Source organism: Canis aureus, chromosome 17, assembly GCF_053574225.1.
Source record: "Canis aureus isolate CA01 chromosome 17, VMU_Caureus_v.1.0, whole genome shotgun sequence".
NCBI classification, from domain to species: domain Eukaryota; kingdom Metazoa; phylum Chordata; class Mammalia; order Carnivora; family Canidae; genus Canis; species Canis aureus.
Genome location: NC_135627.1, coordinates 11,544,724 through 11,572,311, shown reverse-complemented (window position 1 = coordinate 11,572,311; position 27,588 = coordinate 11,544,724). Strand labels below are relative to the sequence as shown.

The window sequence follows — 27,588 nt, the reverse complement described above, 5'->3', positions numbered from 1 at the left end:
AGTTGTACCTTTCTTCTGTTCCTTTCAAATAAAATTTGTGGGAATACTTAGATTATAAAGTAGATAAATTATTGGAGCTCAATCTTTGGTGTCACAGAATTATTTGTTTCATTTTAATTGGAAGTTCTTAGGAAATAAAGTTTGATGTCAGGTGAAAAATACATTAAGAAATAATAATCTCCTCATATAATCTGTTTGGCAGCTAGTGATACTTGTGACTGCTTTGCTTCAGGAAACTATAGCTATTTACAAGCAAAAGCCTTTTGCCTGGCACAGTAGTCCTCACTAATAAGAATTAGGCTGTAGATTGAAATTAGAGACTAAAGGCCATCTTCTCTTATTAAAATCTTTTAGAAAAAGCTTAAACACTTCACATACTCTATGCTATTTTAATTCCCATAAGTTAAATATGTCAAATTTAGCTGACATCAGCCATGAGATATATATCCTCAGTATTCATCAAACTTGAGTTTTTCTCCTGTCCTAGAAAAATATATTTTGAGATACAACTTGCATGTCATTAATTATTTTAACTCTAAATTATTTGGTAGAAACTTTAGTCAGGATAAATCACTTTCCATGTAATTTATTTTAAGACTATAGAAGATTTTCCTAAAGGTCAATTTTATTTTTGATGTTATTTTTTCTGTAACAGTGGTGATTCCAGTATTTGAAAATTCTCCATTCAGAACTGAATTTAGTATTGTTTCTTAAAAATAGAATTTTGACAGTTCTTTTTGTATCAATTTAAAATTGTGTATAGTATGAAAATTGGATAACTGAAATGAAAACATCTCAAGAAAATATTTAGTTAATATATATCAATGAAAACTATAATGTACATATAAGCACATTTAAATATTTATGCAATATTTATACATTTATGTATTATGATACAGTATATTTTTTCAAGCCTGTTATAAATTCAGTTCTGATTTTTTTCTCTTTTCATATTCATTTCTTCTTGGGCAGAAGTGACAGCTAAAGGAACTGATCAATAGGTAATCTAAGGTATCTTAATATAAGAACTTACCATTTCTTTCTAAGTAAAGACTCTAAAAGAAAAATGTGAGAGAATAGCAAAGTATATTTACATGTGATAGATTTTAAAGGTACTTTGCTAGAATAGTCCCGTTTTCTGTAGTATCTGACCACAAATATGGCTTTGCTTCATTTTCAGTTTTATTCATATCATTATAATTTGGTTTTGGAAGGATTTCGTTGAACTTTTTCAATATTTTTCATTTGTTACAGCTTCACAAGCTAGCTAAAAACCAAGGAAGGGGAAATGTTCATCTTTAAAATCTAGGTTCAATTAACAATTATAAAGGTCAAAAATAAGGTCACTGACATAACAACTGTAAGCATCACTGAAACATTCTAATTTCACTCATGAGAAAACCATAGAGCAAATTAATAAGTTTACATTAATAAGCAAATCCTCTACTGGAACATAAATTGGGAATTTATATCAATAAAGAAAGAGGGTTTTTCCCCCTCGTATAAGTCTTTTCATCTAGAAAATTACAAAGAATAATAACCCCCCTCCAAATATTGAAAGCAAATTATTTTCATAGGTATCTGATTGCTGCTCACACACCTTTCATTTGTGTTTCCAAATGCAGGGCTTTACAAAAGAAATACTGTTTGGGCCAGATGGCCTTCTAGAGGGCTCCCTGAGAGAACTCAGAAGTCTCTCTAGCCAAAAATATTGTTTCCGCTTATTCAAGTGCCAGAAATCCCACTGCCACTCTTTCACGCAGATCAAATAAACCATCTAAAGATTTGGTTGTTGTCTTTGTCGTCTGAAAGGGTTGATTCCACTAATAGACAACAATATACCCTCCCACACCCACGCATCCCACCACCCACAGCCTTCCCCCCCCCTTTTAATTATAAGTAGGAATACTAAAATCAGAACCAAGTGATGTGTAGTGAAAATGAAAACTGAAGAAACACAACCCTATTTTTGAGATGCTCAGTTATTACATTACTCCCTTTATTACCTTTTTCATTTAATATTTCTAGAACCATATGCCATAATTTTGATTTTGAACAGTCAAGTTCATTAAAAAGCTGAGAGTCTGGCAAGGAGGACTTCAAGGGTGATCTGATTAGCAACAAATTGCAGATTTCTAAACATATGAAGTAAGACAATACAATTCTGGTGGCAATATATTCGATTTCTCATAGTTTTAGTGGCAAATGGTTCAGTACTAGAAGATAGATTATATCATTGAGGTTAAATATGATGATTTCTAAAGTTGTTTGCTTTGTCCTTAATTTATAACACATTCTTAGGGATATTTTAATCAAAATATTTTTCTCCTGATTTATATTCTCAGGATATTTTTTTGCTCAATTTCAATTAAAAATATAATTCTTTCAGTTGGATAAAATCTCAGAAATCTTCCAGTTAAATCTTTTCAGTTTACAACTTAAGACACTAAGACTCAGCAAGGGTTTAGAAGTTACCTGTGGTCACTCACAACCAAGGTAGTGATAGAGCCCCTACCAGCATTCAGGGCTAACTTTGTAAATAAAGATATGAACACAGTTAACACAAATGTAGTTTTACTTGGATCATAGTAAACCTCCGTCCACATTAATGACCAAAAGTAGATAGAGCCTTAAAACTGTTCAGTCACTAACAAAATGTTAATTTGGTTAGTTCGGATTAGTATTTTTTTCTTAGTGCTATATATATATATATATTTTTTTTTTTGCATGAGCAGAAACCGATGAGGAGGGAAAGAACACAGAGTTTTCTGTGTGCCTTCCCAACACTCACTGCTCTTATTCCCCACATCGCACCCTCCTTCTCAATTCTCTCTTGCCCCAGAAAGACTTTTTGGCTCAGATCACTGCAAATCCTGCTCTGTTGTATTAGTCATCATTTGTTCCATCTCCCAATGTAGATTGGAAACTCTCCTAGCTAGACTGGGAGCCTTTGGCAAAGAGGCCATATCTAGCTCCAAGCTCCATTTCATCTCGCTCGAGGACAGGTTCCCAATGTCCTGTGTCTCACTTACACCTGTGGTTGCACAAACACCATGGCTTTCAGCGTCTGTAATATAAGCAAGATCCAAACACGAGCCATGAAAGGATGGTTTTTACTCTTTGGACATCTTCTTTTTTCCCTCGTAGAATATTTCTCCCTTTTTGTATGTGTGGGTCGGATGTGTGTTTCTCTGTATAGCTTGCCTATTCCTTCCTCATTTTCCTTTCCATGAGCTCTCACGTGTTTCCTCTTTATCTTTCTCTCCCCCCACATCATCTCCACACCCCACCAACATCCCTTGCCTTCTCGCCCTTAGCCGACTATAATAAAGAAGTTCAGAGCATTCTTTGAATTGTTTGTTATACTTATTAAAGAATTTTGTAATTCTTTTTATATTAAAAAGCAAGCAAATGGAACTTTTATTTTATTAAAAAATATAAATCGAGTTTCTATAATTTTTTTCATTGTAGGTTAGTGAACCTGAATCAAAAGAAAGTAAGGAAATTTTTCACCACTACCCTAGAGAGTAAAGAATTCTGTTTACTAAAACACATACCTCCCCACAGCATCTTGGATAGAAATAGGTATACAATATGCATTTAGTAAATACTATTTGGCTAACTGGTCTCTAAATTTCTGACTCTCCTAGAAAGAAATGATTCACTCTACTTTTAACAGGTTATATCATACTGACCTTTTGTTTCCTTCTAGAATAATTGAAAAAATATTTTCACCAGTTATTTTATCATTGTCATCAGTTATATTTTAATAGATTTTTAAAATTTAAAGTGACTTTGAGTTAATTTATATGTGCTTTCCAAAGAAAGAAGAAACCTATGGTGTACAAAATAGAAGTTTTAACATTATTGCTCTTAGCTGCAAGCTGCTTTAAAATGACTTCCATTCTCTGCTTTTCTCATAGGCAATACCAGCTTAAATTTGACATGAAATATCCTAAGTTAAATAAAAAATGTTTACATATTTAACTCAGTGTTAAAAATATTTTCAACTAAGATTTCTAGTTTAAAAAAAATTTGAGTGGAAGGTGATAGCTACAGAACTCTATATAATTACTAAAAATCAACCAATTGCACACTTAATAATGGGTGAATTGTATGGTTATACAAATTATACCTCAGTATACCTCAGTTTTTTTCTAAAAAAAAAATTAAGTACATCTAATGCACTAGCAAATGTGGAAACTCCTTTAAATTACAATATGCTTATAAATCCAATTGTTGCACCTCATTAGGTAGCTTTCCACATGGCATACTTGGTTCCAAATTTCCTTATCAAAAGATATTTAAAATAAAGACTTGCCTGTCCCTATCTGATCATTCTGCCTGGGTACTTTTAAAGATAAGTTTTGCAGCCTACATTTTGTGAGCTCTGAGAAGAATTTTCAAAAAAAAGGTACCTTTGGTCTCCCCATCCGTTTGTATAGTAAAGATGGCTCTGGTCCACTGAGACCGTCCATCTGGGCAAGTAGACAACTCAGTACTGGTCACATATTAAGATAATTGACCCAAACATTCACCTCTGCTCTCCTCCCTACTGTCCAGCCACCTCCGTCTTCCCTGCCAGTTTCATTTTGCAAGCCTTTCACTGTTTTCTTTTCTCCTCCCACTTCCTAAAACTGTTGGTGAAATCCCCAAATAATCTTAACAGCGTATAACACGAGAGTTTCTGCCTTCTGTGCAGAGCTACAGCTAAATGATTTCATGCTTCCTTTTTAAAGAACAAAATGTTAATGATGCCTATTCATTTTACATTCACTCAATGTCCACATCCCAAGGAATTTCCTCCTTTTTATAAATGCATCAAGCCATGTGCTTTGCTAGCACTCTTCTGTTCTGCTCTCCTGTTGCTGGAAACCCTGTCCTTCTGTTTACTGCCTTCTCCAGTGTAAATTTCAGATCATCTGCATTTGATTAGTATCTCCTCAGCTGATACTCTAAGCTTTTAAATGATTTTAAATGTATTTGTTTTCAAATTTCAAATACATATATAGCACCTGGGTCTAGTTTCTTAAAGGGACAATTCAATCTATGATCTAAGCTATAGCTTAGAGGAGGCAGGGAGCTTTAGGCATGAGTCGGGCTTGACTCATTGCATCTTCAAGAATGTTGACGTCCCTAGAATCTTTAAAGCTACTCTGAAATCATGAAATCCTGTTATAATTCAAATACTGTGCAAAGGGGATCCCCGGATGGCTCAGCGGTTTAGTTCCTGCCTTTGGTCCAAGGGCGTGATCCTGGAGTCTCGGGATCCAGTCCCACATGGGGCTCCCTGCATGAAGCCTGCTTCTCCCTCTGCCTGTGTCTCTGCCTGTGTCTCTGCCTGTGTGTGTGTGTGTGTGTGTGTGTGTGTCTCATGAATAAATAAATAAAATCTTAAAAAAAAATACTGTGCTTCTCACTGCACCTTTCTGTGATAAATGGAATTGAATCATCTCTGGCTAACAATAGCAGTGGCAGTAACAACAGTGATCATGCTGGTGGTGACAGCAATCAGGTAGAGGTGATAACATTGGTAGTGATAGTGGCAGCAGTCTCAAGGGGACACAGTCACAGTGGTAGTGACAGTAATGGGAGTGGTGCTAGAAGTTGCAGCTCCCATATACTGAGAGCCTGTTCTGTGACAGGCCATTGCATACATTATTTTACTTAATTCTCACAACAATTCTGTAAGGGAGATATTTTCACCCCAATTTTACAGGTGAAGAAACTGAGGCTCAGAAAAGTAACATTGTTTGCTGTAGCTCACAGCTAGGAAATAGCAGAGCTTGGATTCAACGTGTAGCTGACCCCAAAGCCCATATTCTAACCTCTGCATTAAGATGCCTTACATAGGAGAAGCAAGACCCTTTCTCTGTTTGTGTTTGTATACTTTTTGTTTCAGCTGCAAGCTACAGAATACCACTTCAGAATGCCCATCCTAGAGAGTTGCCTATTTCTGTTTGGTGGAAGGTCACAAAGGGGCTTCCTAGACAGACAATCCTTGGTGTCCTCTTGGGCCACTACTGCCTCAGCTGGTGGGACTGCTCTGGAATAGAACCCTGCCCTTCAAACCCCTCTGGAGTTTTTACAGTCAGAGAGCTATGGGGGGAAAAGATGGGAAGAATAAGGAGGGAGCTTCTCCAGGCTTTTTCACCTTTCAGAAATTGGAAACTAAATCTGATAGGTTGCCCAGGATGCAGGATCCCCCAGACCTCATACCCTTTCTGAGTCCACGTCTGAGGCAGGTGCTGAGGGGCCTTCCTAACAGTTTTACAGTCCTGAACTGTCACTGCATTCCCCAATCTGGTACAATACAAACCCGCTTCAGATAGTCCAACTATTACATTCTTAGGAATCATTTAAAGGGCTTCCCCACCAAAGGCCATGCAGTGTCATCTGTCAGAATTTCAGCGCTAGTAGTAATGACACATCAGCTCAATGTGAAGTGTTGACCAAGTCGAATGGCTTCAGTTGAACTTTTAGAAATTCATGTAGAGCTACATTAACATTTGAAATTTTCTGGCCATAGCAGTAATTGGCTTTTGATTTTTTTTTTAAGATTTTATTTATTTATTCATGAGAGACACACAGAGAGAGGCAGAGACACAGGCAGAGGGAGAAGCAGGCTTCCTGTGGGGAGCCTGATGCGGGACTTGATCCCAGGACCCCAGGATCATGACCTGAGCCAAAGGCAGACGCTCAACCACTGAGCCACCCAGGTGCCCCTGGCTATTGAATTTTAATTCAAAATATTGTTAAAGTACCTATCAAATTATCACTACAACATAAGTGTGAAAATAAGAAAAACATGTTCTCTATTTTCCAAGTCTTCAGAAATATTCTTTTACCCTCTTAATGGTAACATTAAAAAGTGTTTATCTATAAACCAAGGGTTACTGATACTCAGAAGTATATATAAGGATCAAATGTCACCTCCTTTAGTCCTTCTTAGAAATGCTTTAGGTTTTTTGAGGACTTTAGATGTCATTCACATATTTATTATTGATTTTTTCTCATTGAAAATATCTTTCAGTATTCCTAATATCATAATAATTATAGTAAAGTGGGTTCACCAATGCATACAACCACCCGCCTGGGTGGCTCAGCGGTTGAGGGTCGGCTTTTGACTTAAGGAGTGATCCCGGGATTACAGGATGGAGTCCTGCATTGGGCTCCTCTCAGGGAGCCTGCCTCTCCCTCTGCCTATGTGTCTGCCTCTCTCTCTGTGTCTCTCATGAATAAATAAATAAATAAAATTTTTAATTATAGTAAAAGCTGTTAAGTGGAAACTCAGGATTGAAGCATTTATATTTCAGTTGTTCCTGAATTCAATTATTAAAATTACATTTTGGGGGCTCCTGGGTGTTTCAGTCAGTTGAGCATTCAACTCTTGATTTCAGCTCAAGTGATGATCTCGGGGTCATGAGATGGAGCCCTATGTAGAGCCCTCAACCTCAGTGCTCAGCACTGAGTCCAGTTGCTCCACTTCCTCTGTTCCTCCCCTACCACCTGTGCTTTCTCTCTCTCTCTCTTTCTCAAATAAATGAATAAAATCTTAAAAAATAAAATGAAATAAATTACATTTTCACATATTTGCTTATCTGACCTTATCTGTATATCATTTTTTTCAGCCTCATCCTAAGTAATATTATCTCTGAAATAGCAGTTCAGATATGGTGGTTATTTCTTATAATGCACAAAATAAAATCTTTAAATATATAGTATTATGTAAAATAAATATATATTTTAATTTTTTATATTTAAACATTTTTATAACCATCTCAGCACTGTCACCAGTCATACTTTGGAGTATACCAATTAGGAGGAAGAGTTTGGGATTTAGGGTGATAAGCCTTAGATTCTAGTCCTGTCCTTCCCATAAGTTGCTTTAAAAAGGTTAACTAAATCTGAACTGTAGTTTTTGCATCTGTAAAACAGAAATTGCCATGCCCTACCCCCTGCAAGTAAGAAGATGTCTTTGAAATGTTTTGTAAAATCCTAAAGTACTATTAGATGAAATCTCTTTTTTTGGTATTGGGTCTTCCTAATAAGATTGTACCTCTCCGGGGCGCCTGGGTGGCTCAGTTGGTTAAGTGTCTGCCTTGGGCTCAGGTCCTGATTTCAGGGGCCTGGGATAGAGCCTCAAGTTGGGCTCCCTGCTTGGCATAGTTGCTTCTCCCTTTGCCCCTCCCCCCACTTGTGGGCACTCTATGTGTCAAATAAGTACATTAAATCTTAAAAAAAAAAGATTGTACCTCTCCGATTTTCAGTTTGGAAATAATCTTCCAGGCCTTACTAAGGTCTATTGCTAACTAGAGCCTAGGCTATAGTTGCTGAGGGAATCTTCATATTTCCTCTTCAAAAGGGAATGAACATCCTTCTCATCCCCCTGGTGCCCAAGTCAATCCATTTATGATGGTCCCACTCAGAAGCAAAGCTGAACCAAGCCAGCTCTTAGCTTGTTGGATCCCCAGACCACCCTTAGACAGGGAGATAATGCCTAGAATAAAGGAAAGGAAACAGGTGATTCACTCTCTTTCCCCTAGGGTCCAGGAAGGGAGCAAGTACTGGGTTCACCAGGGCATACAAGAACAAAGGGATTCCAGTGGGTTCCAGTCCAGCTTCATCAAGGAGAAGCTAAGTTTTGTGCCTTGCATAAGGAAAGCCAAGCAGCCAAGGAATAATAGAACCAGTAATCATCCATATTAATATAGGCTAGATCAGGTTCCCTTTCCTTAGATCCTAGAGAATCCCATTCAGCCATAGACAGATGCAGTATCTCATACTGTGTTCCTTCATTTTGCTTGACCTATTGAATCATTGGTGGCCAGAGGCATGAAGGGGTCCTGCAGACACAGAAAGCCAACCCCACTGATGTGTCTCTACATGCTGCTCCTAGTATCCATTGCCTCTCTCTTGTTCCTTTGGTATCCCTGACCTTCTAAACCTGACTTTAAATGTACCTGTTCTTCGAAGCCTTTTCTGGCCAAACCACCTCCATCTTGATGACCCTGTTCCTCTGTAGTTCCTCAGTCCTTAAATGCCACAAATATGACAGACTTGCTTGTATTTTAACTATTAAGTCACTTGCATGAGTTAACCTGACCCCAACCCAGCATCACATTTCTTAAGGTAAATCACTGTGTCCCACTGGAGGCTCAGCAAGTGTTAGCCAACTGACCAGGGAGTATTACCAGACCAGGGAAAGATCAAGTGGCATAGAAGGATGTTTGAAAATGAGGGAGAGGAGATAGGTATGATGGATAGCATCTTCCCATATCACTCTCCCCTCAGCCACCCAACTCGAGGCCCACAAAAGAACTAAGTTTCTTGACTCCAAACTATGTTTTGAGTACTGGGTTCTGGGTATTCAAAGATATATGAGACATGACCCCTTCTTCAAGAGTCTTACAACTTGGTGAGAAAGACAGCAGAGTAAACAAATCATTACAATGAAGTGTGACAAGGGCTGTAATGGAAGGCTGTGTAGGGAAAGGAAGGATAGGAGCATCTGGCTGGCACAGTCAGTAAAGCATGTGACTCTTTTTTTTTTTTTTTTTTTTTTTTTAAGTAAGCTCTACGCCCAATGTGGGACTTGACCTCACCAGCCTGAGACTAAGAGTTGCATGCTCTAACAACTGAGCCAGCCAGGCAACCCCAGGCATGGGACTCTGGATAGCAAGATTGTAAATTCGACCCTCATATTAGGCATAGAGTTTACTTAAAAGAGAAAAAAAGGAGAGATCAGCCCTACCAGGAAAGTCTAGAAACACTTTATAGACCTGACATCTTCTGACGGTTTAAAGGATGAGTTTATAGGACAGATAGGGAAAGATCCTCAGAGCAGAGAATAGAGCATATGGGAGAGGTACAGAAGAATGTAACTATGGGGGGGGGGGTGTTGTATGGGTGTGTGGGTGTGTGTGTGTATAGTGGGTGGACCAGCAGGGGACAAGGCTGAGAGCAGAGACAGAGTCTGGTGTCCTCATGGGAAGCCTGGGATCCCTGCTAAGGAGATTGCATTGATTTTGTAAGTCCAAAGAGAGCCAAAGCCAGGTATAAGCAAATGGATGATCCTATCCAGTGCTTTAGAAAGATTGGGATGCCTGGGTGGCTCAGCGGTTGAGTGTCTGCCTTTGGCTCAGGGCATGATCCCAAGATCTGGGATCGAGTCCCATGTCGGGTTCCTTGCAGGAAGCCTGCTTCTGCCTCTGCCTATCTCTGTGTGTGTGTGTGTGTGTGTGTGTGTGTGTGTGTGTGTGTGTGTTGCTCATAAATAAATAAAATCTTTAGAAAGAAAGAAAGATAACAACATGATCCCAGTTAGGGAGGTGCAACATCCCAGTAAACATCCCAGCAGTCTCTCAGTGAGACATCCCCACTGAGCTGTGGGTGCCTGCCTGGCAACCAAACTAACATCGTTGGAAAAAAATGTCCTAACAAGTCATGGGGCAACCAAGGGCTACCCTGGGGCCTCTCCAAGGACTCTCGAGGGTGATAGGGTGAAAAATGGGAAAGAAAGAAGAATGAAAGAAAGTGTCCATCAGAATGCCTCAGTGGAGTAATCATCCTCCTCCTTTTTGGAGTAGGGAGGAGCAGATGATTTTCTAAGGAAGAACTAATCACAGACCATGCTGGGTCTGAGAGATTTGAGCAAATAGAGGGCACAACCTAGATCTTGAAGAGAAATTTCATAAAGGCCAACGCTGACAAAAGTTTTAGGAATTCACTGGGAACTGCTGTGAGGCAAATATTTCACTGGGCATTAGGCTTAGAGTCATACAGGAGGAGTGTCACCCTGAAAAAGAAGGACCATGACAGCTGTACTAATGTTATCATTTGTGCCAACAGAGCACCACCATCACTGGCATGCCAGAGAGAACTCCCCAAGTGCTCAAAGACATTATTTGAAAAATAAAGGAGGAGGGAAAGAATTAAACCCATTTGTGTTTCTAGTAAATTACTCTTTTAGTACTCTAGAGAAAAAAATTCTCAAGTATTAAGTGCCAAAAATGCAAAATATATTAATATTTCCTATAGATGATTCCTTTTGTCATCACCACCACTATCATCTGTACTTTGCTACCAAACTGTAAGTCCAATTCACCCCTATGAAGAACTTTTGAGTCTGGCGAAATTCAGGTTATCTCAGTGCTTGTTTTACCAATGGGCAATAACTACATTGTTAGAGAAACTATAACCCAAGAGTAATTGTTTTCTTTGCTATACAGATAACATGTATGCTAAGAGGATATTGCCCTTCACTTCCAGGAATTTGAGACTCTAAACATGTATATAGTGAAATGTGCCAAAGTGATTGACCAATGATTTACTACAACAAATAACTCAATAGGTAACTCTGGAATAAAACCCCATTGCTCCGTGGCAGCTCTAGCCAGGAATGCATGATATGTACTAGGTACACAGTATCATATCCATGTGAACAGGGCAAACGATCCTGAGTAGACAAGGGCAGTCCTTTCAGACCCTCAGATCTCTCTGTGCTCATCACACTGGGCTTTTTTCTAATTCTTGTTGCATTTTATGGCACCTGCTTCTTTTCCAGCACATTGCTCCTTGAGGGCAAGGATCAGGTCATATCCATATCAAAGGGAGCCTAACTATTTCTAACCAGAGGAGCTAACACACAGAACTTTTCCAACTTGAATATTGGCTTTAGAATCATGAGATGATTGCTGACAACCCTCCACCCCCAACCTTCTGCATCAGATCCTGTAGGATGGGACTGTATGTGCATTTTAACAAGCCACATCCCCTACCATCCCCCTTAGATGATTCTGATCTGGTTGAGAACATTTCTCAGTCTGTGAGCCTACAGTGTAAGCCTGGAGCACACTCTAGATCAGCTAGAGCTAGCTTTCATCCCAGTTCTGTACTCAGTAGCTACAGGGCAGACATATAGAAGTTTCTTAAGCCCAGCCCCCTCAGTTATAAAATGGGGATATATGTACAAATTAGATACACAATAAGAATGATGGCTGCCAGGGGCTTCTGGAGAGAGGATGTGGAGTAACTTGTTTCATGGGTACAGAGTTTCAGCTCTGCAGGATGAAAACTTTCTGGAGATCTTTTGTACAACAATGCAAATACACCTAACATTACTAAGATGTACATTTAAAAATGGTTAAGGTGCGGGATCCCTGGGTGGCGCAGCGGTTTGGCGCCTGCCTTTGGCCCAGGGCGTGATCCTGGAGACCCGGGATCGAATCCCACGTTGGGCTCCCGGCATGGAGCCTGCTTCTCCCTCTGCCTGTGTCTCTGCCTCTCTCTCTCTCTCTCTGTGACTATCATAAATAAATAAAAATTTATTTAAAAAATGGTTAAGGTGATAAATTTTATGTGTTTTTGCCACAATTAAAGAGAATTTTTTAAAGAAAATTTTAATGGGGTTGCATAATAGCATCTACCTCACACTGTTGTTAAGAGCATTACATGAAATAAAGTATGTCAAGTATCCGGCGCAGTCCGTGATCTAGCAACTGCTCAAAAAATTACAGTTATTATTATTGTCATGGTTCTGGTTGTTAAGGTAGTTAACTATGAATAAGTTACTATTTAAAGGCATTTTAAACCAAATTATAGACTGAATCTTCAAGCTGATGGAGGTTCTCTATACTTTTTGAAATGGTAAGCCAGTTTTTCAGGAAAGCATTGGGCTGTAAAATGGAAATTTATTGGGACACCTGGGTGGCTCAGTGGTTGAGCTTCTGCCTTTGGCTCAGGGTGTGGTTCGGGTGTCCCCCTGTTGAGTCTCATGTCGGGCTTCCCTCGAGGAGCGTGCTTCTCCCTCTGCCTATGTCTCTACCTCTCTTTCTGTGTCTCTCATGAATAAATAAATAAAATCTTTTTAAAAATGGAAACTTATTTCTAATCATTAATTAAGGACTGTTTCAATCTCTCCCCACAAATTCAAGTAACTTTTGACAAACTGCATTTTTCCAAATCCTGAGCAACAGACCCATTCACATTTCACATGTAGATCCTTATGTTTAAAAACCCAACCATATTACAGGTCAATATGTGAAAGCAGGAGGATTAGGCAGTTGAATTCCTAACACTAAGATCCTCAATTGCAGAGATGGAGACAAAAATGTTTAATTTTGTTTTTGCAGCTTAAGCTTAATGAAGGAGGCCAAGCAAAATCTGCTACTGTAAAAGAAAGAAATGATCTTCATGAAATATTTTGCATCTTTGATGTGCACATGGAACCCAAAGCAGATTTGGGAAACATGGCATAAACCCAAGGCCGTAATTTTGATTGTCTGTGCATCATTTTGATTTTGTGTGCATCTATTCTAATTTCTTCTCTCCAGCCTATTATTTAAACCTTAGCAGGACAGATGTGCTGTTTTACAGGGGCATAATCCACTTGGTGGGCGGATAACCAAGAGGCCTTTGGTCTTCATCATTTACTCCAATAAGAAAACTAGACTATTGCCTTGTAAAACAGCGTGAGTCCCACACCCTGATTTCACACGCTATGCTAACCCATGGAATATCCTTGGAACTTCTCTAACTGAATTCATAAAATTCATCATGGTCACAGAGATCACCAAAATTTGCTCTAGGCTGAATGAAATTAGGCAAAAGTCAATCTAGAGATATAAATAGTAAAAATGAGAGGGTTGGAAAATGAATTCAGGTATAGGATGTTAGGCCAGCACAGGTGCTCTTATGAATCAGATTGTAAGGCTGAGTACTACTGGTACTCTAATCCCAGTGGCTTTTAAATCTCTTAATTGAAAAATAAATTCCAAAGTCATTGCTAAGGATTCCCTGCCACTTTTAAAAATCTCCATTCTATGTGTAACTCTTGTAATTGTGGGAGGTAAGGGTTTTCAGAAAGACCAGGAGACCCATCCCAGAACTTTTGAGTGATGACAATATAGACTGTCAAGAGGTGATACTTGTGAAATCAGAAATGGACGGCAGTGTATGCAGATGGACCACCAGCAAGGATTATGATTGCTCCCACCCACCATTATCCTTGCCACGTGTTACGTGGAAGGAAGGAGAAATATGAAGAGCTGTGATTGTAAACAGCAAGAAGGAGTGATTAAAAGAATGTAAATAACCAGACATTAACTTCAGATTCTGGGCATACTGCCTTCTGTCCAATTAATTTTTCTTTTTCTGATGCAGTAAAGACATTACCTTGTTACCTTAATATAGGAGTCTCTGATCAAGGCTTGAGGTTCTGATACCCAAGTGTTAGCTCCAGCTCTAACTTTTCCTAGTCACGTGATCTTGGAAAAATCACAACTACTCTAGGACTCAGATTCCTCACCTAGAACAGAACTTGGATCACATGACACATTGAATTTGGTATTTGCAGAAATTGAAAAGAAAATATATCTGTAAAATGGTGATAAACCAGGAGATCTCAGAAATTCTTTCCAGACTCACCATTCAACAGACCTGTGACTTCTTTTTTATAGGCTCATGTCCCTTGTCATTCTAGTCCTCTTCTGCACTTCTGTATCACCAGAGGGATCCCTTTTTATTTTTATTTTTATTGAGTACAATCCTACCTTACATTTTCTCATCGCATGATAGTGTTACCCCTCAATTATGTTACAAGAAGGAAGCATTTGCCATTAACCTGATCATACAGCTATTTTTTCAAACAACAATCAGTTGGTTACCAGAGCATATTACTATTTTTAAAGTTCCGTGTAATATTTTGAAAGCTATATAAGGAAGTATTTGCATTTTCCTTCCATAGTTGTGTTCTGCTTGATTTCAAGAGTTAAATGAACAGTTTCAAATGCCTTCTGTATGATGCTTTTCCCCTCCATTAAAATGCTGGAGGGTTGGGGGTTTTTTTCCCCTTTTGAGGAGGAAAAAAGAAATCTTACCCCTGTAATTTACTTTGGTTTTTTCAAAAGTTGGGTAGGGAAGTCAATATAATTCAGGTAGAATCTAAAGTGTTTTTGTTGTACAAGTGTGCACAGAAAGGAAGCCTATAATTTCTGAACATTCTTTTAGGAAGTTTGTATTCTCTGTTTTCCAGGGAGCCTTTACTTTCCGAGGGAGTATGATCGACATGCCATTACTGAAGCAAGCCCAGAACATTGTTACGCTTGCCACATCCATCAAGGAAAAATGATCTGTTAAATGAAACTCTCATCAGGTGGGCTGAACATATACAGTGGGTTTCTTAAAGACAAACCATAATACTCAAGGCAACTTGTTAGTATGCCAGATCGGAACCTTTTTCCCATTTACAGTTCATGTTAATCCAATTTTTTTTGTTATCTCACTGGCCAGTTATTCCTTTAAAAATGAACTTCCTTCTTTTTGATTCCAAGCTTATGATTTTACTGCTCATTAATGTGTTACAAATATGCACTTAATGATTTCACAGGGAGATAAAATAGTGAAGAGAGATGGGCTGAGGGGCTGTTAGGACTTTAATGAAACAGATCTTTCCCGAATATTTCTCCCTTCACATTTCTCACATTAGATGTTTCCCACATTGTTCTACTCCACACTATAAATAATTTTAAGGCCAATCTTAAAAAATGGTAGTTAAGTGAAGGGGTTGTGTTTATTTCACTAGAAATCTGATAAAACGAGAGATGACATAGAAAAAGTTATCATTTTTGTTCATACAGATGGCTTCTAAAAATAAATCTTCAAAACTGATTACTTTTAACCTCCACCTCCCAAAATGAAACATCCCTACATTTGAACTGCTAGGTGAGAACTCTGAAAGCCCTCATCCTGGGTGAAGGCTATGGGTCAACAGATACCAGCAATTAAAAAAAAAAAAAAATGTGCAGAAACACAAGACCATCCATTCTCTCCCTTAATTTCCCCATTTAACTGTTTGCCATTGAGGCCACTTCCCCCCTGTAAATGTATGGCCAGGACAGGGCCCCCTCAGCAATAAACTTGTAGACTCTAAGAAGACACAATGCAGCAGAGCTGGTGCATATGGTCCCCTGCGAGATTTGCATCACATTAGAGATGCTGCTGCAGGTCATATGGGCGGTATGGTTAACGGGCTTAGTAAAGCTGTTTTGAAGAGGTTAACCCAGCTTGTAGTAAGGGTAAATAAACATAACAACCAGCCATTCTTCCCTATTCAGCATGTGCTCTTATACTGAAGGCTAAAGGGTATTGAAGCTGGGAAGGATCAACTTGTGTTTGCCAGAGGACGCCAATGAAATTTGAAACACCAACAATCAGAGATTTTGTTTCTGCTCCTCATTAAATCATGAGCTTTTGTGTTGAGACTCTGGATGACTGTTCTTTAAGAAATTAACAGAATGGGAAGTTTTAAACTCTACACCAACCTTTTCATGACCTACACAGCAGCAAAGCTGCTACTCTTAGACAAACACTGCAGGGAAGGCTGTTCTGTTTATTTAAATTTGTAAATAGAAAACAGTTGTTTTTTTATTTTCATTTTTCACCTCCTCCTATACCCTTGTTGTTTATTTCCTCCATGGCCTCTACTGTACAACCCATTCAGGGGTCCACTTTGTCCCTGCCTCTTCCAGTTCCTACAGGAAGCCTAGAGTTGGAAGTAGAGTTGAAGGTTATATACAAGGAAGGGCGCCATGGAACCCAAGCAGAGTGGGAGAGGCCCACACACCGTCCTGCAACACCCACGCATGCAGTGCACTGAAGAAAAGGGATGATTCATTTCTAACTGGCATCCGGAAGGAACTGAATCTAGGCAGGAAGAAAAGGAATGATTCATTTCTAACTGGCATCCGGAAGGAACTGGATCTAGGCAGGAAAGTTTTTTGCAGGGGGACACATTCTTGAAACACCAACTAATAATCCCAAACTTGGGATCTGAGGAGACTGGGATGGGACATGCTAAGCCGGGGTCCTAGGCTGCCTTGGGCAGTGGGTCTCCTTTCTTCTGTGCACCCCTCTCTTCAGTCCCTCATGAGAGCATTGTCACCCTTCACCTAGGTCATCCTGTGCTGCCACTGCGTTAGCTGGAAAGGAAGGTAGGTGCTTGCTCCATCCTCACAAGGAGCCACCAGCAGGAGGAGGATGACACCTTAGCCAAAGTGGGAGAAAACTGGCCTCCAGCCATTTGGGGCAGCAGTCAGCAGTTACAGCACCACCACCACCACCACTCTTGCAGCTATGCCAGTGTGGGCTGGCAGCCATGTGTGTACCAGGGTAGTTCAGGATCATAGACCTGGTTCGGACCCCTTTACTCAGAGCACAGAGACACAGGAGGACTCCGCAGAAGGCAGAAGGCAAAGGGAGGCCTCCTCTCATCCTGACCTGTCCCATACACACACCTCCTCCTCACCTGTAGAACTAACCCATGCAGGACCTGTCTTAAACAAAAAAAGAAAATGAAAGCCTTCCTTCATACTTCCCTACATCAGCCCCCACTTCAACCCAACTGCCCTTCCTATTCTTGTATGTTGGTGCAGATAACCAGTTGAGGATTTGACAGGATGAAAGCCCAGACATTATACTCTCTACCCCAGTTACATAGGAAACCCCCTAACCCTACATGTGAACGTCCTCAGGCCAAGGGCCCACTGAGAGCTAAGCCCTCCCTCTGAGGGCACCTCAGATTCTGGGGTGAAGGCATTGGGACCTCAGGAAAAACAGACCCCTCAGCACTGTCTCTGGGTGCTGAGAGCCTGGATGTGGCTAGGACTCCCCACCCCCATTACCAACAGACCCATGGGTTCCTAGATACCTTACAACGTGGGACTGACTGGTCACCACACCCTTTGATCTGACACCTAAATGTTGCATTTATCTTCTTTCTCACAACCCAGTGTTCCCAATTATGGTAATATCATGAGACGAAGACCCACTAGAGCCAAAAATGCGGACCAACATCGTACTCTGAGCAAAAAACCCTAAGGAGGGCCCCAGAAGAGGGTTTAAGTTAGAGTCAGAGATCCTGGGGAATTCCTCCAGCTAGCAATGGCCTACAAGAAGAGGAACTTGCAGCAATCTGATTAATTAAAAACCATACCTGTTTATATTTTGTGTAGCTCATCACAAGCTGCTTCGCCATATCACCCCCTTGTTATTAATTCTTGGGGGCTAAATTATGGGTAACACTATTAAAACATTATCAGAACTAATGAGAAACAATTACTTAGAAAATGAGCCAGGACAAGATTGAGTTGAGAACATCAGTGGTGATCACTGTAGATTAGTTTAATAAATCATCAGGTGCAGGGCAGGGCTGACTCTATGTATGCAAAGCCCTGTCACGGGAAAATGAAATTGAGATTTTTTTTGCATAATTTTTTCATTAATCTCAATAGGACCCGTGTGGTGTAGATTGTTTTATTCCCCTAATACCTTGCCTGAGGGGGGGTGCCCAATAATGTCTTCATTGTTTTACTGAGATCTTAATGACAATCTGTGACAACCTCATTTTAATGTATAGAGGATTATATCAATACAATCATGTTTTATTGAAATGGTGCAGGGGAAAGTCCAGCGGAGTCAGGCACTGTCTGTGAGCACAAGTTGGGAATTTCTCGGGCATCTGGGTGCAGTTCCCTTCAGATTTCCAAGTATTGAACCGCGGGCTGCCCTTAGGTCCTCTCCTCCAGGGACAGGCTGGGAAAAGCTTCCTCAAGACTTCACCACAGCCTCTTTGAATTTGAAAGTAGCTCGTAGCTTGCCATGTATTTCTGGGCACATGGAATAGACCATGTAGGTTGTTGGGTTTTTTTTTTTGTTTTTTGTTTTTTTTCCTTTTCTAAAATATACCTGTTACGATCATTAACACATGAACCCCTAATAGTTCTGCCCGAGTTTGGGAAACTGACCTTACACTGGAGAGGTTATATTTTCTAAGGACGTCTTAAGAGGATAAAGAGGAGTACATGGCTTTTTAATTTGAAGGACATTCTGGTTTTAAGGTTTGCATTCATCTTGGAAGGCTAAATGTCCGTTTTGTTTTTTATTTGTACCTCTAGTCCTTGGAAGGCAATTGATGGTACAAAACAGGTTATAAGATTACCAGCAGGATCTCGTGCATATTAATGCGGGCGAGGGGCACCGAACCGGTGGGTCACTGAAGAGTTTGTGCCCCAGGCTCGGGGACACTGCATTGTAATTGAGGGGAAAGTGGAGGAAAGTCATTAGCAGAGCTCAGCATTTAAATGTTAAAACTTTAATCTTCCTTTCCGCGCTTTATTTTAAATCGGGGGCGGGGGCTAACCGAGCGAACAAAATGGCAAATAATTAACTTTAAAATACCTAACTTAGTACCTGAAAAGCTTGCGCCGTGGTACTGGGCAGCTCTTTGCTCTCCTGTGACGGGCGATTGTGGCTGTTGGTCGTGGTAGTTTGTTTACATTCCAGCAATTATTTGGCAGCATATTTCTTTCCGAATCGGTAAGAATTGCCAACCATAAAGAAAGTGATGGGTGGGAAGGAACCAAAAGCGTCGTTAGCGCCTTTTGCGATGGTTTGCTGTCGATCCGACCCGGTTCCAGCTAAGCGGTCTGAAGCCTGCAGAATTTTTTTTATTTAAAAAAAAAAAAATGTTTACAAGTCTTGTAAAAGACGAGATGTCTCGCTCTCGCCCTTCCCTTTTTTTTTTTTTTTTTTTTAATTTTGTTCGTAAGCAAACGGCTCGGCGTTGCCGGTTGCTGCTTCTTCCGACAGAAGGGCTCGGCGAGCCCGGGCCGCGCGCCCCGTCGGAAGGACGTGCGCCCCCGGGCCCGGCGCAAGGCCGCGTCCCCGCCGCTCCCCGAGGACGCAGGGCGGCCGGCGGCGCAAGGGGGCCCCGGGGCGCGGAGCTCGGCGGCCCCCGAGGCACCGCGCGCGCCGTCCCTACCCCGCGGGGGCGGCCGGGGCCGGGAGAGCCCGGTGGGCCGGGGCCGCGCACCCGTGGGCCCCCGGAGCCCGCGAGCCTGTCGCGCAGCCCGGCTGTAATGGTGGCAGATCAAAGGCTGCCCCGTGTCCCCGCGGAGCCCGGGACAATCCCGCGCCTTTGTGAGCTGTTGCTAGGAGCTCGGGAAACTAAGGGAAAGTGTCAGGAGCATGTTAATCAGACTCGTTACAGTGTAACAATAACGTCTCTCTCGGGTCTCCCAGGCCCCCAGCACCCCTGGCGCACCCTGCGCGCAGGCCCGACACCTGCGCGGGGCCCTCGCGCCCGCCCTGGGGACCCGCCGGCCCCTAGGTCCCTCCGGCACTGGCAGCGCGCAAGGCCCAGCCCTGGGGACCCTGCAAGCGCCCGGCGCGCCCCCTGGGCCCAGCTCGCCTTGACCAGAGCCCCGCGCGCGCCCTTCGGCTGCCGGGCTCAGATCTGGATCCCTGGCCGGAGGGACCTTCGGAGGAATCGGATCCCACCCCCCGCACACAGTCACTGGACTGGATTTCCCACGATATTCAAACACCGTATTAGAATCAAGAGAAAAACGAGCATTCCATTTTAGATTGGTTTTTGGTTGAGTTTCTTCAAAAGACTCAAAACCAACTTTGCCAATCTCCCTCTGAAATCCATAGAGGATAGATACTATGAGTGATAATCCCGAGTTTAAAAACAAAACTTTTCTGAAAGTAAAGATTCCTCTGCACTTTTTTGAGAGAATCCTTTCATTCATTCGTTTATTCATTCAACAAACATCTGTTGAGCCTGACCCGGTGCCAAACAGCTAGCTTGTATGAAAGTCATAGGACTGGTTCCGGATGCACTTTTCTTTCAAAATTAAAATGCTCTTGTGTGAAGTCAAAGGAAGAGCAAAGGCGTAAAATAATGTCAAATGCGGAAACAAAAAGTGCCATTGACTACAGTAGTGATAGTAACAAGAGAGGTGCGGATTAAGAATTTAAAACATTTGAAAAACTATACACCATATGCTTGGAAAACCAGCCACTTTTTTCATCTGTTTTATCTCCTTCTGCCCTCCTCTTTTGGTCTCTAGATGCTCGGCCAGGCTGCAGTCCTGAAGCTGGGAGTCCTGCCTGAAGTCTGAAGAGTGAAGTCAGTTTGTAAACAGCCAGTCAGACTTATCAGAACAAACACTCGATCTCGTCCCATTCTCCCCTTGACTTTACACAGGGAATTGGAAAGCCGTGCTCAGGTTTAGGGATAGAATTTGACCAAATGGAGGTGCCGTCCTCCAGTATGGGCTCTTGTTCAGGAACCAAGGAAGTTCCTTTGGTTTAAATGCTGAACCCTAAGTCAAAGACCAAGCTTTCTATTTATCAGAAAGGATAGAAAACGCACCCTCGGATCACCTGTGCCTATCGACCGAGGGAGTCCTCGGTCCTTAGACTTCTCCACTGGTCAAAATCAATTTCTCACACTGTGTGTGCAACATGTAAACATCTAGAAAACTGGTCCCAGAGATTAGTCTAAGCCCTGGAAGGAATTTTTAAGATTCCCTTTATTACATGTTATAAGAGAGTTGATATACTGAAAACTCAAATCTTGTGAAAAACAAAGAGAGACCAAATACCAACTACATTTTGTGATGTTAAAACGTCTAGCTAAACGGAGATATTCAGTGACAAGAAACTGGATTTTTTGGTCTACACAATGCCAGATAGCTGGTCTGGCCGGGTTCTGCTTTGTTTTTAAACAATGCACAAATTGCCTTAGTTATTCAGACCAGAAAATAATCAAGAGAAAAATGAACATTCCATTTCAGATAGCCTTGTGGTGGAGAGTTTCTTCAGAAGACTATACATTCTAGGCTTGTGGCTTTTTTTTTTAATTGGCTCTTTTGAGGTCCATGGAAGGAAGAACATAAAAACTAACATGAATTTCTGGCTTAGATTCTCTGGGAAAACTGTCTTAATAACCTGAGCACCCAAACGAGGAAAGGAACACACCCGTTTCCTCCAGCGGATTTCCAGGGATTGGAATCATGCAGCAACTTCTGGGGAGCTCTGTGAGACCTCTCCCAATCTGGCTGGAGGGAGCTCCCATTGCTGGGAGCTCCACCAGCATTTCCACACTAGTGCCGCATCACCTCTGTCAAGGGGCCCTGGTCTTCAACTCGCTGCAGCTACTGACCCTCTTTTGCAAAGCCTGTGCATAAGCTGCAACCTCTTCCTCTCTGGCACACCCAACAAACTCCTAACCATTCTTCCAGACATTCCTTGAAGGTCAGTCTGTGAGATCTCCCCAGCTTCCCACAGACGACTTGCTGTCCCTCCCCCAGTCCTTCTATTGCACTGGATCAGATGGCTGCTGTAGTACTTGTTGTGTGTGTGTCCCCCACCCCCAAAGAAGAGTGTGGATGCCCTGAATACTGGACATTGCCATGCGTTCCTGCTCATCTCTCACCCCCAGCAAGAGTTTGCGACAAGTGCATTCATTCAAATTAGGAACAGTTTTTCCTCGATCAGACACTTAGGTTCTAATCCTGGCTTTCTGATGACCAGATTGTGTTACATTTAGAGAGAATAAATGAGTATCAGTTTCTTCAGCTAGAATAATAATACCTAACTCAAAGAGTTGCTATGAGGAGGCAGTGGGCACCAAAATGCACCTCCGGGGTCCCCCTTCCACCGCTCCCACTCGCTGGCTCGGCCAGCCAGGGACAGTGAGGTAAGCAGACAGCCTCCAGCTGTCAGCTCCTCCTCCTTCAGCATCTGCCTCAGATGCAGACAGCTGACCAGGGTCTCAACCTTCTCATGTCAGCCTGCATCCGGTGATGTGTAGATTTTACCACGATTTAAAAAAAGAATCTTTAAAAAAGAATGAATGTCAAATAAATAAAAAAAAAAACAAATGAATAAATATAGTACTTTTTGAAAAGTACTAACACCACGATTGGTGCACAGCAGGCATTCAGAAAGGCCAAATAATTTCCATCCCAGTGCTGAACCTGTGCTGTAGTCCAGGATGGGAAACACCCCCAGCAGCAAACTGGCTGGATAATGAATTTCTATTAAGTGAACCCCATTTTCTCATTTACTTTTATTGGCAGGTGAAGGATATGTTCTCACAGGAGAACATACTGGTGGGACCAATCCCAGGACATGCTGGGCATGGCAGGGCACTCCCAACAGCCACGCACATTCTAGGGGAGCTTTGTGGCTCTGTTGTTGTTGTTGTTGTTGTTGTTCAGAACTTCCTAGTCCCATTCCCAGACTATGGAAATTTCTCCCGCTATAGAGCTATTCTGACTACCAATTCATGTTTTCATTCTGTCCAACCACCCTGATTTTGGAAGCTCCCAAAGATTATACAGTACCGATTCCTGGCTGAAGGGGGCTCCATTCACATAGGAAAAAAAAATGGAGTTGTGCAAATACTGGCCCTTCTAGCGGACTTGCTCAAGGTCACACAGCTGGCAAAACCAAGACTACGACTAATGTCTCAAAATTAAACCGTAAACCACATAGCTCCACACCCAAGAACTCCTCTCCTAAAACCAGATTTCTGGTTTTACATTAAGTTCCCCACTAAGGAAGCTCCAAATAAGTTTTTTGAAACAATGAGAAAAATAGCTGAAACCTCTTTTTCATTTTTTTTTAATGTGGGCTCCACACCCAACATGGGGCTTGAACTCACAACCCCAAGATCAAGAATCAACGGTTCACTGACTGAGCCAGCCAGTGGCCCCTGAATCATCTTTTTCAATAACTCCCTCCCTCAGACACAGGGCCTGACCCAGCAGAGATATTTGAGCTCATCACAACTGAAACAACTAGTCCTCAAACGCAGTCAGGAAGCTCCATCACCAGGCAAACGCCATCCTGATGGCCCCTGGCTCCTGTAGGCCTGGATCACCTCCTAGGTTAAATATTTCCCATGCCTGCCCACTGAGGTCTGGTCTGAATGGCTAGAGAATGTCTTGGGTGGTCTAAAGAAAGGAATACCAGTGGAGGGATGAAGGAGCAGTCTGAAGACCTCCAGGACAGAGCTATTTAAGCTCTCTGGGATTCCCCTTGGCTCCAGCCTCCCGGCTCCCTCCATGGCCTTCTTTCTCTGTCTCCTCTCTCATGCCTGTACCTACTGTTGGCCTGTGTCCACTCCCACTCCCGTCTTCCTTAGAGTCTCCCTTTCCTTCCTCCCCTTGCAATTCCAGATGCAAAACCAACAAATGTAGGAAAGAAAATGAAATGGGGTAAAAAAAAAATTTTTTTTTCTAATTCTGTGTCCACATTTTGGAAGTAAATCTAACATCTTAAATTGTGTGCAGGAGGCTCCATAGTCCTTCATTTACTATGAACTTGGCACAGTAAGTTTATTAGCCCATCTTACTGCAGAGAACCCGAGTGCAGAGGACAGCTAATATTGTACTTTGGGAATCAAAGTAGAAATGCCAATGAGGCTGCTAATTATTCAGTAAATTAAATATCGCTGCCAAAACTGCTATTCCTAATATCCTGCATTTGATCATGTTGTCTTAATGCAAAGGCAACATTCAGATTCTATTTATGCGATAAAGATGAGGATCCTGCAAATTGATTACTGGTTCTTTATGTTTTACTAGAAATTATTTGATATGCAGCCTGAAATTTATGTTACTTATAAGTAACAATGTTCAAGGATATAAAATTTGATTTCTGTCCTGTTCTTAACCGTATTCCTTTTGGGGCCAGAGCAGGGCGAGGGGGAGCATTACTAGACAGGTAGCAATAAGTGATTATTTACAAAAACAGATATTTTCAAATTATGATAAACATTCCATTTTACATAACTAAAGGTGTGACGCCCCCCCAATCATTTTTTACAACTATGTTTTGTAAAAGCCTTTAAAAAAATCAATTAGCCTTTGTGTCGTCTAAGGAACTTTAAATTGCGGAATATATTTATGAGAATATTTAAGGTAAATATTTCCAAAGTAAGGAGCAAATGAATGGGCCATAAATTTGCATGCACTGCCTCTGAAAACGAGCACATTTTAAAATGGTTTGTTCAAACGGAGCCATTGGCCTTTTTCCTTCCTTCTCAGAGAGCATATGTGTTAGATTAGTACTCAGAAAAGAGCATGATTTCATAGCCTCCAGTGCTGCATTTATAAAAATTGTGATGATTTTAGGACTGCACCTCCATTTTTTGAATTTTCAAAACTTGTCCCTTTTTACTCTTTTATTTTCTTTCAACAAAGCAAAGACCGAAGAACCCTTTAAGAAATTTTATACATTCCCACAGAGTCCCAGTTTGTTGACCTTCAGGCCACGGAGTAAAACCTTCCTTTTAAGTCAACCATTCCCCATTGGGAAGCGCTCCAGCTTTTTCTTTTTATGAGGAATTTTAACTGCTGGACTTAATTTAATTATTGTATTTTGTACATACTCCCAGAAGCCCCAGGGCATGAGCTTTACTTTTTTTCAAAACTTTCAAATGAATCTTTAGAAATGCACATTTCTGATGGTAATATTACTTCTTTCACTTGTATTTCTAATCTAAATACCAAACTTGGATCTGTTTCCTGACTTATTCACAGAGAGTTTCAACCTCGCATCTCTGCCACAGATACACTTGTGAGTCCACAAGTAAGGATGTGGTTATTTGAGCCTTCAGTGTGGATGCCTGGGCTTTATAATAACAAAATAAAAATCATCTCCAGCTGAACTACATTTTAAAAAGTTGATGGTTCTGGGAACGAGTCTTCAATAAGAACAGTTCCTAGGTAGACGTTGCTTTGAAATCAGTAGCATGCTGGCCCCATGGCTGCAGTGTGCCATCATCTGTCCTTTTCGTGTCTATGAGATCCCCTCACGCACATCAACTGCTCCTCCCGATCCCAGCAGACGCTCATGTGCAAACACACACTCACGCATAGGGAGTTGTCATCCCAAGCTAACAGCAAAGATTCAATATCTTCATTTCTCCCATACCTTTGTCCACAAACATTTTATTGGGTCCCTTTTCTATTATTATTATTGGAGTTCAATTTGCCAACATATAGCATATCACCCAGTGCTCATCCCGTTAAGTGACCCCCTCAGTGCCCGTCACCCAGTCACCCCATCCCCCTGCCCACTTCCCCTTCCACTACCCCTTGTTCACTTCATTGGGTCCTTTTGATTTCCAAATCAAACACTTTGACCACATCTTGACCATCAAAGGGGAAAAATAATTTGGGGAGGGGGGTAATTCCCTTAAAACTCAGTTAGGAGTGTTGAAATGCAGGGCAAACATAAATTTTCAAAATTCATAAAATCTGACCAAAATACCTTAATGGGGTTGGAGTTGGGCTAGTTATGAAATAAATTTCATTTTAGGATTTCTGAGACCTCTGAATTTGGAAAGATGTTTTTAAGCAGAATGCTCTATGAAATGAACCTGATTTTCTGATTGATTTTGATTTAAATTTTAAATTAGAAAAATCACAGCATTTAGGTGCCATAGAAGGACTCTAGAGATCACCTAGGCCAATGGTTCTTAACTCTACACATTAGAATTACCTGGTGGGCATTTAATAAATACCAATGTCTGGGCCCCACTGAGACTCATTAAATCAGGCGCTGGTCTGACCTGTCATTTTTCAGATACAAACAAAAACAACCAAGCAAAACTCTGAAAGATTTTTTTTTTTATTTAGCCTAATATATTCAAAGATTTATTGTTTCAACATAAAAATATTAGGTATTTTACGTGCTTTTCCTACACTAAGTCTTTTTTTTTAATTTATTTTTTATTGGTGTTCAATTTACTAACATACAGAATAACCCCCAGTGCCCGTCACCCATTCACTCCCACCCCCCCGCCCTCCTCCCCTTCCACCACCCCTAGTTTGTTTCCCAGAGTTAGCAGTCTTTACGTTCTGTCTCCCTTTCTGATATTTCCCACACATTTCTTCTCCCTTCCCTTATATTCCCTTTCACTATTATTTATATTCCCCAAATGAATGAGAACATATAATGTTTGTCCTTCTCCGACTGACTTACTTCACTCAGCAAAACTCTGAAAGATTAAATATGCCTTTTACATTAGGGATCTGAGTCTAATTATGCTGTAACATACTTTGGGAACTCCTAGCCAGGCTAACCTTTAGAAGCAAACTTACTTACAAGTAAGTAACAAGTAAATTTCCATAATTCAGTTTAGGGTCACATTAATTATAAAATAGTTGATTGATTCTTCCCATGTGATGGTACTTTCTAATGTTTACACATTCACATCCCTGACTGATTCACAGAAAAGGTTAGTATAATCATAGTCTTAAAATGTCTCACACTTAATTTTTAAAATATGGCACATTTATATGGATGGTTACCCTCCTATACATTGTACTTAAAAGTTTGAACTCTTCAGTGGCAGCGTCATACTTCATGACTAATATTCTGTAGGGGTTTTTTTACATGCATTTAAAACGTTCAAGCAGAAAGCAGTATTTGTCCCAGTATCATCTGAAGATCTCAAAACACCTGAATTTTACATTGTACAGTTTTTATAGAAATGGAGTCAGGAAAAAAAAATAAAAAAATAAAAAAATAAAAAAAAGAAAAAAAAAAGAAATGGAGTCAGGGATGTCAAACAACAACTCATCCTGAGTGAGTGAGTCCCCACATTCCCCCCCGAAGGCAGGAGTGAGCTCAGCCATCGGGGCTCTGAAGGCTCTGAAGGCTCTGAAGGCCCCGAGAGAACAAGAGAGGCCATGCTGAGCAAAAGAGCTCCTTATAGTAAGAAGC

General features: G+C 41.1%; 1 protein-coding gene and 1 long non-coding RNA gene across 11 annotated transcripts in view; one reads left to right on the top strand and one right to left on the bottom strand.

Moving 5' to 3' along the window:
* Nucleotides 1-27,588, bottom strand: part of LOC144287778 (uncharacterized) — a 90,696-nt gene that overhangs the window by 17,588 nt on the left and 45,520 nt on the right. The window contains exon 2 of one of the 2 annotated variants that reach the window (XR_013355535.1): nucleotides 19,249-19,491. This is a non-coding gene — a long non-coding RNA (uncharacterized LOC144287778). Of the gene's footprint in view, nucleotides 1-19,248; nucleotides 19,740-27,588 lie in introns of those variants that run through there. The other variant, XR_013355534.1, reaches the window with a different exon arrangement.
* The window catches only part of CLYBL (citramalyl-CoA lyase), a 301,132-nt gene that overhangs the window by 242,168 nt on the left and 31,376 nt on the right, over nucleotides 1-27,588 (top strand). For 5 of the 9 annotated variants that reach the window (XM_077855077.1, XM_077855083.1, XM_077855085.1 and 2 more), the window contains exon 8: nucleotides 15,035-16,262. In XM_077855077.1, the coding sequence (XP_077711203.1) occupies nucleotides 15,035-15,130 (96 nt within the window). In that variant the 3' untranslated portion in view covers nucleotides 15,131-16,262. Of the gene's footprint in view, nucleotides 1-15,034; nucleotides 16,263-20,912; nucleotides 26,179-27,588 lie in introns of those variants that run through there. The other 4 variants (XR_013355530.1, XM_077855081.1, XM_077855080.1 and 1 more) reach the window with 3 other exon arrangements.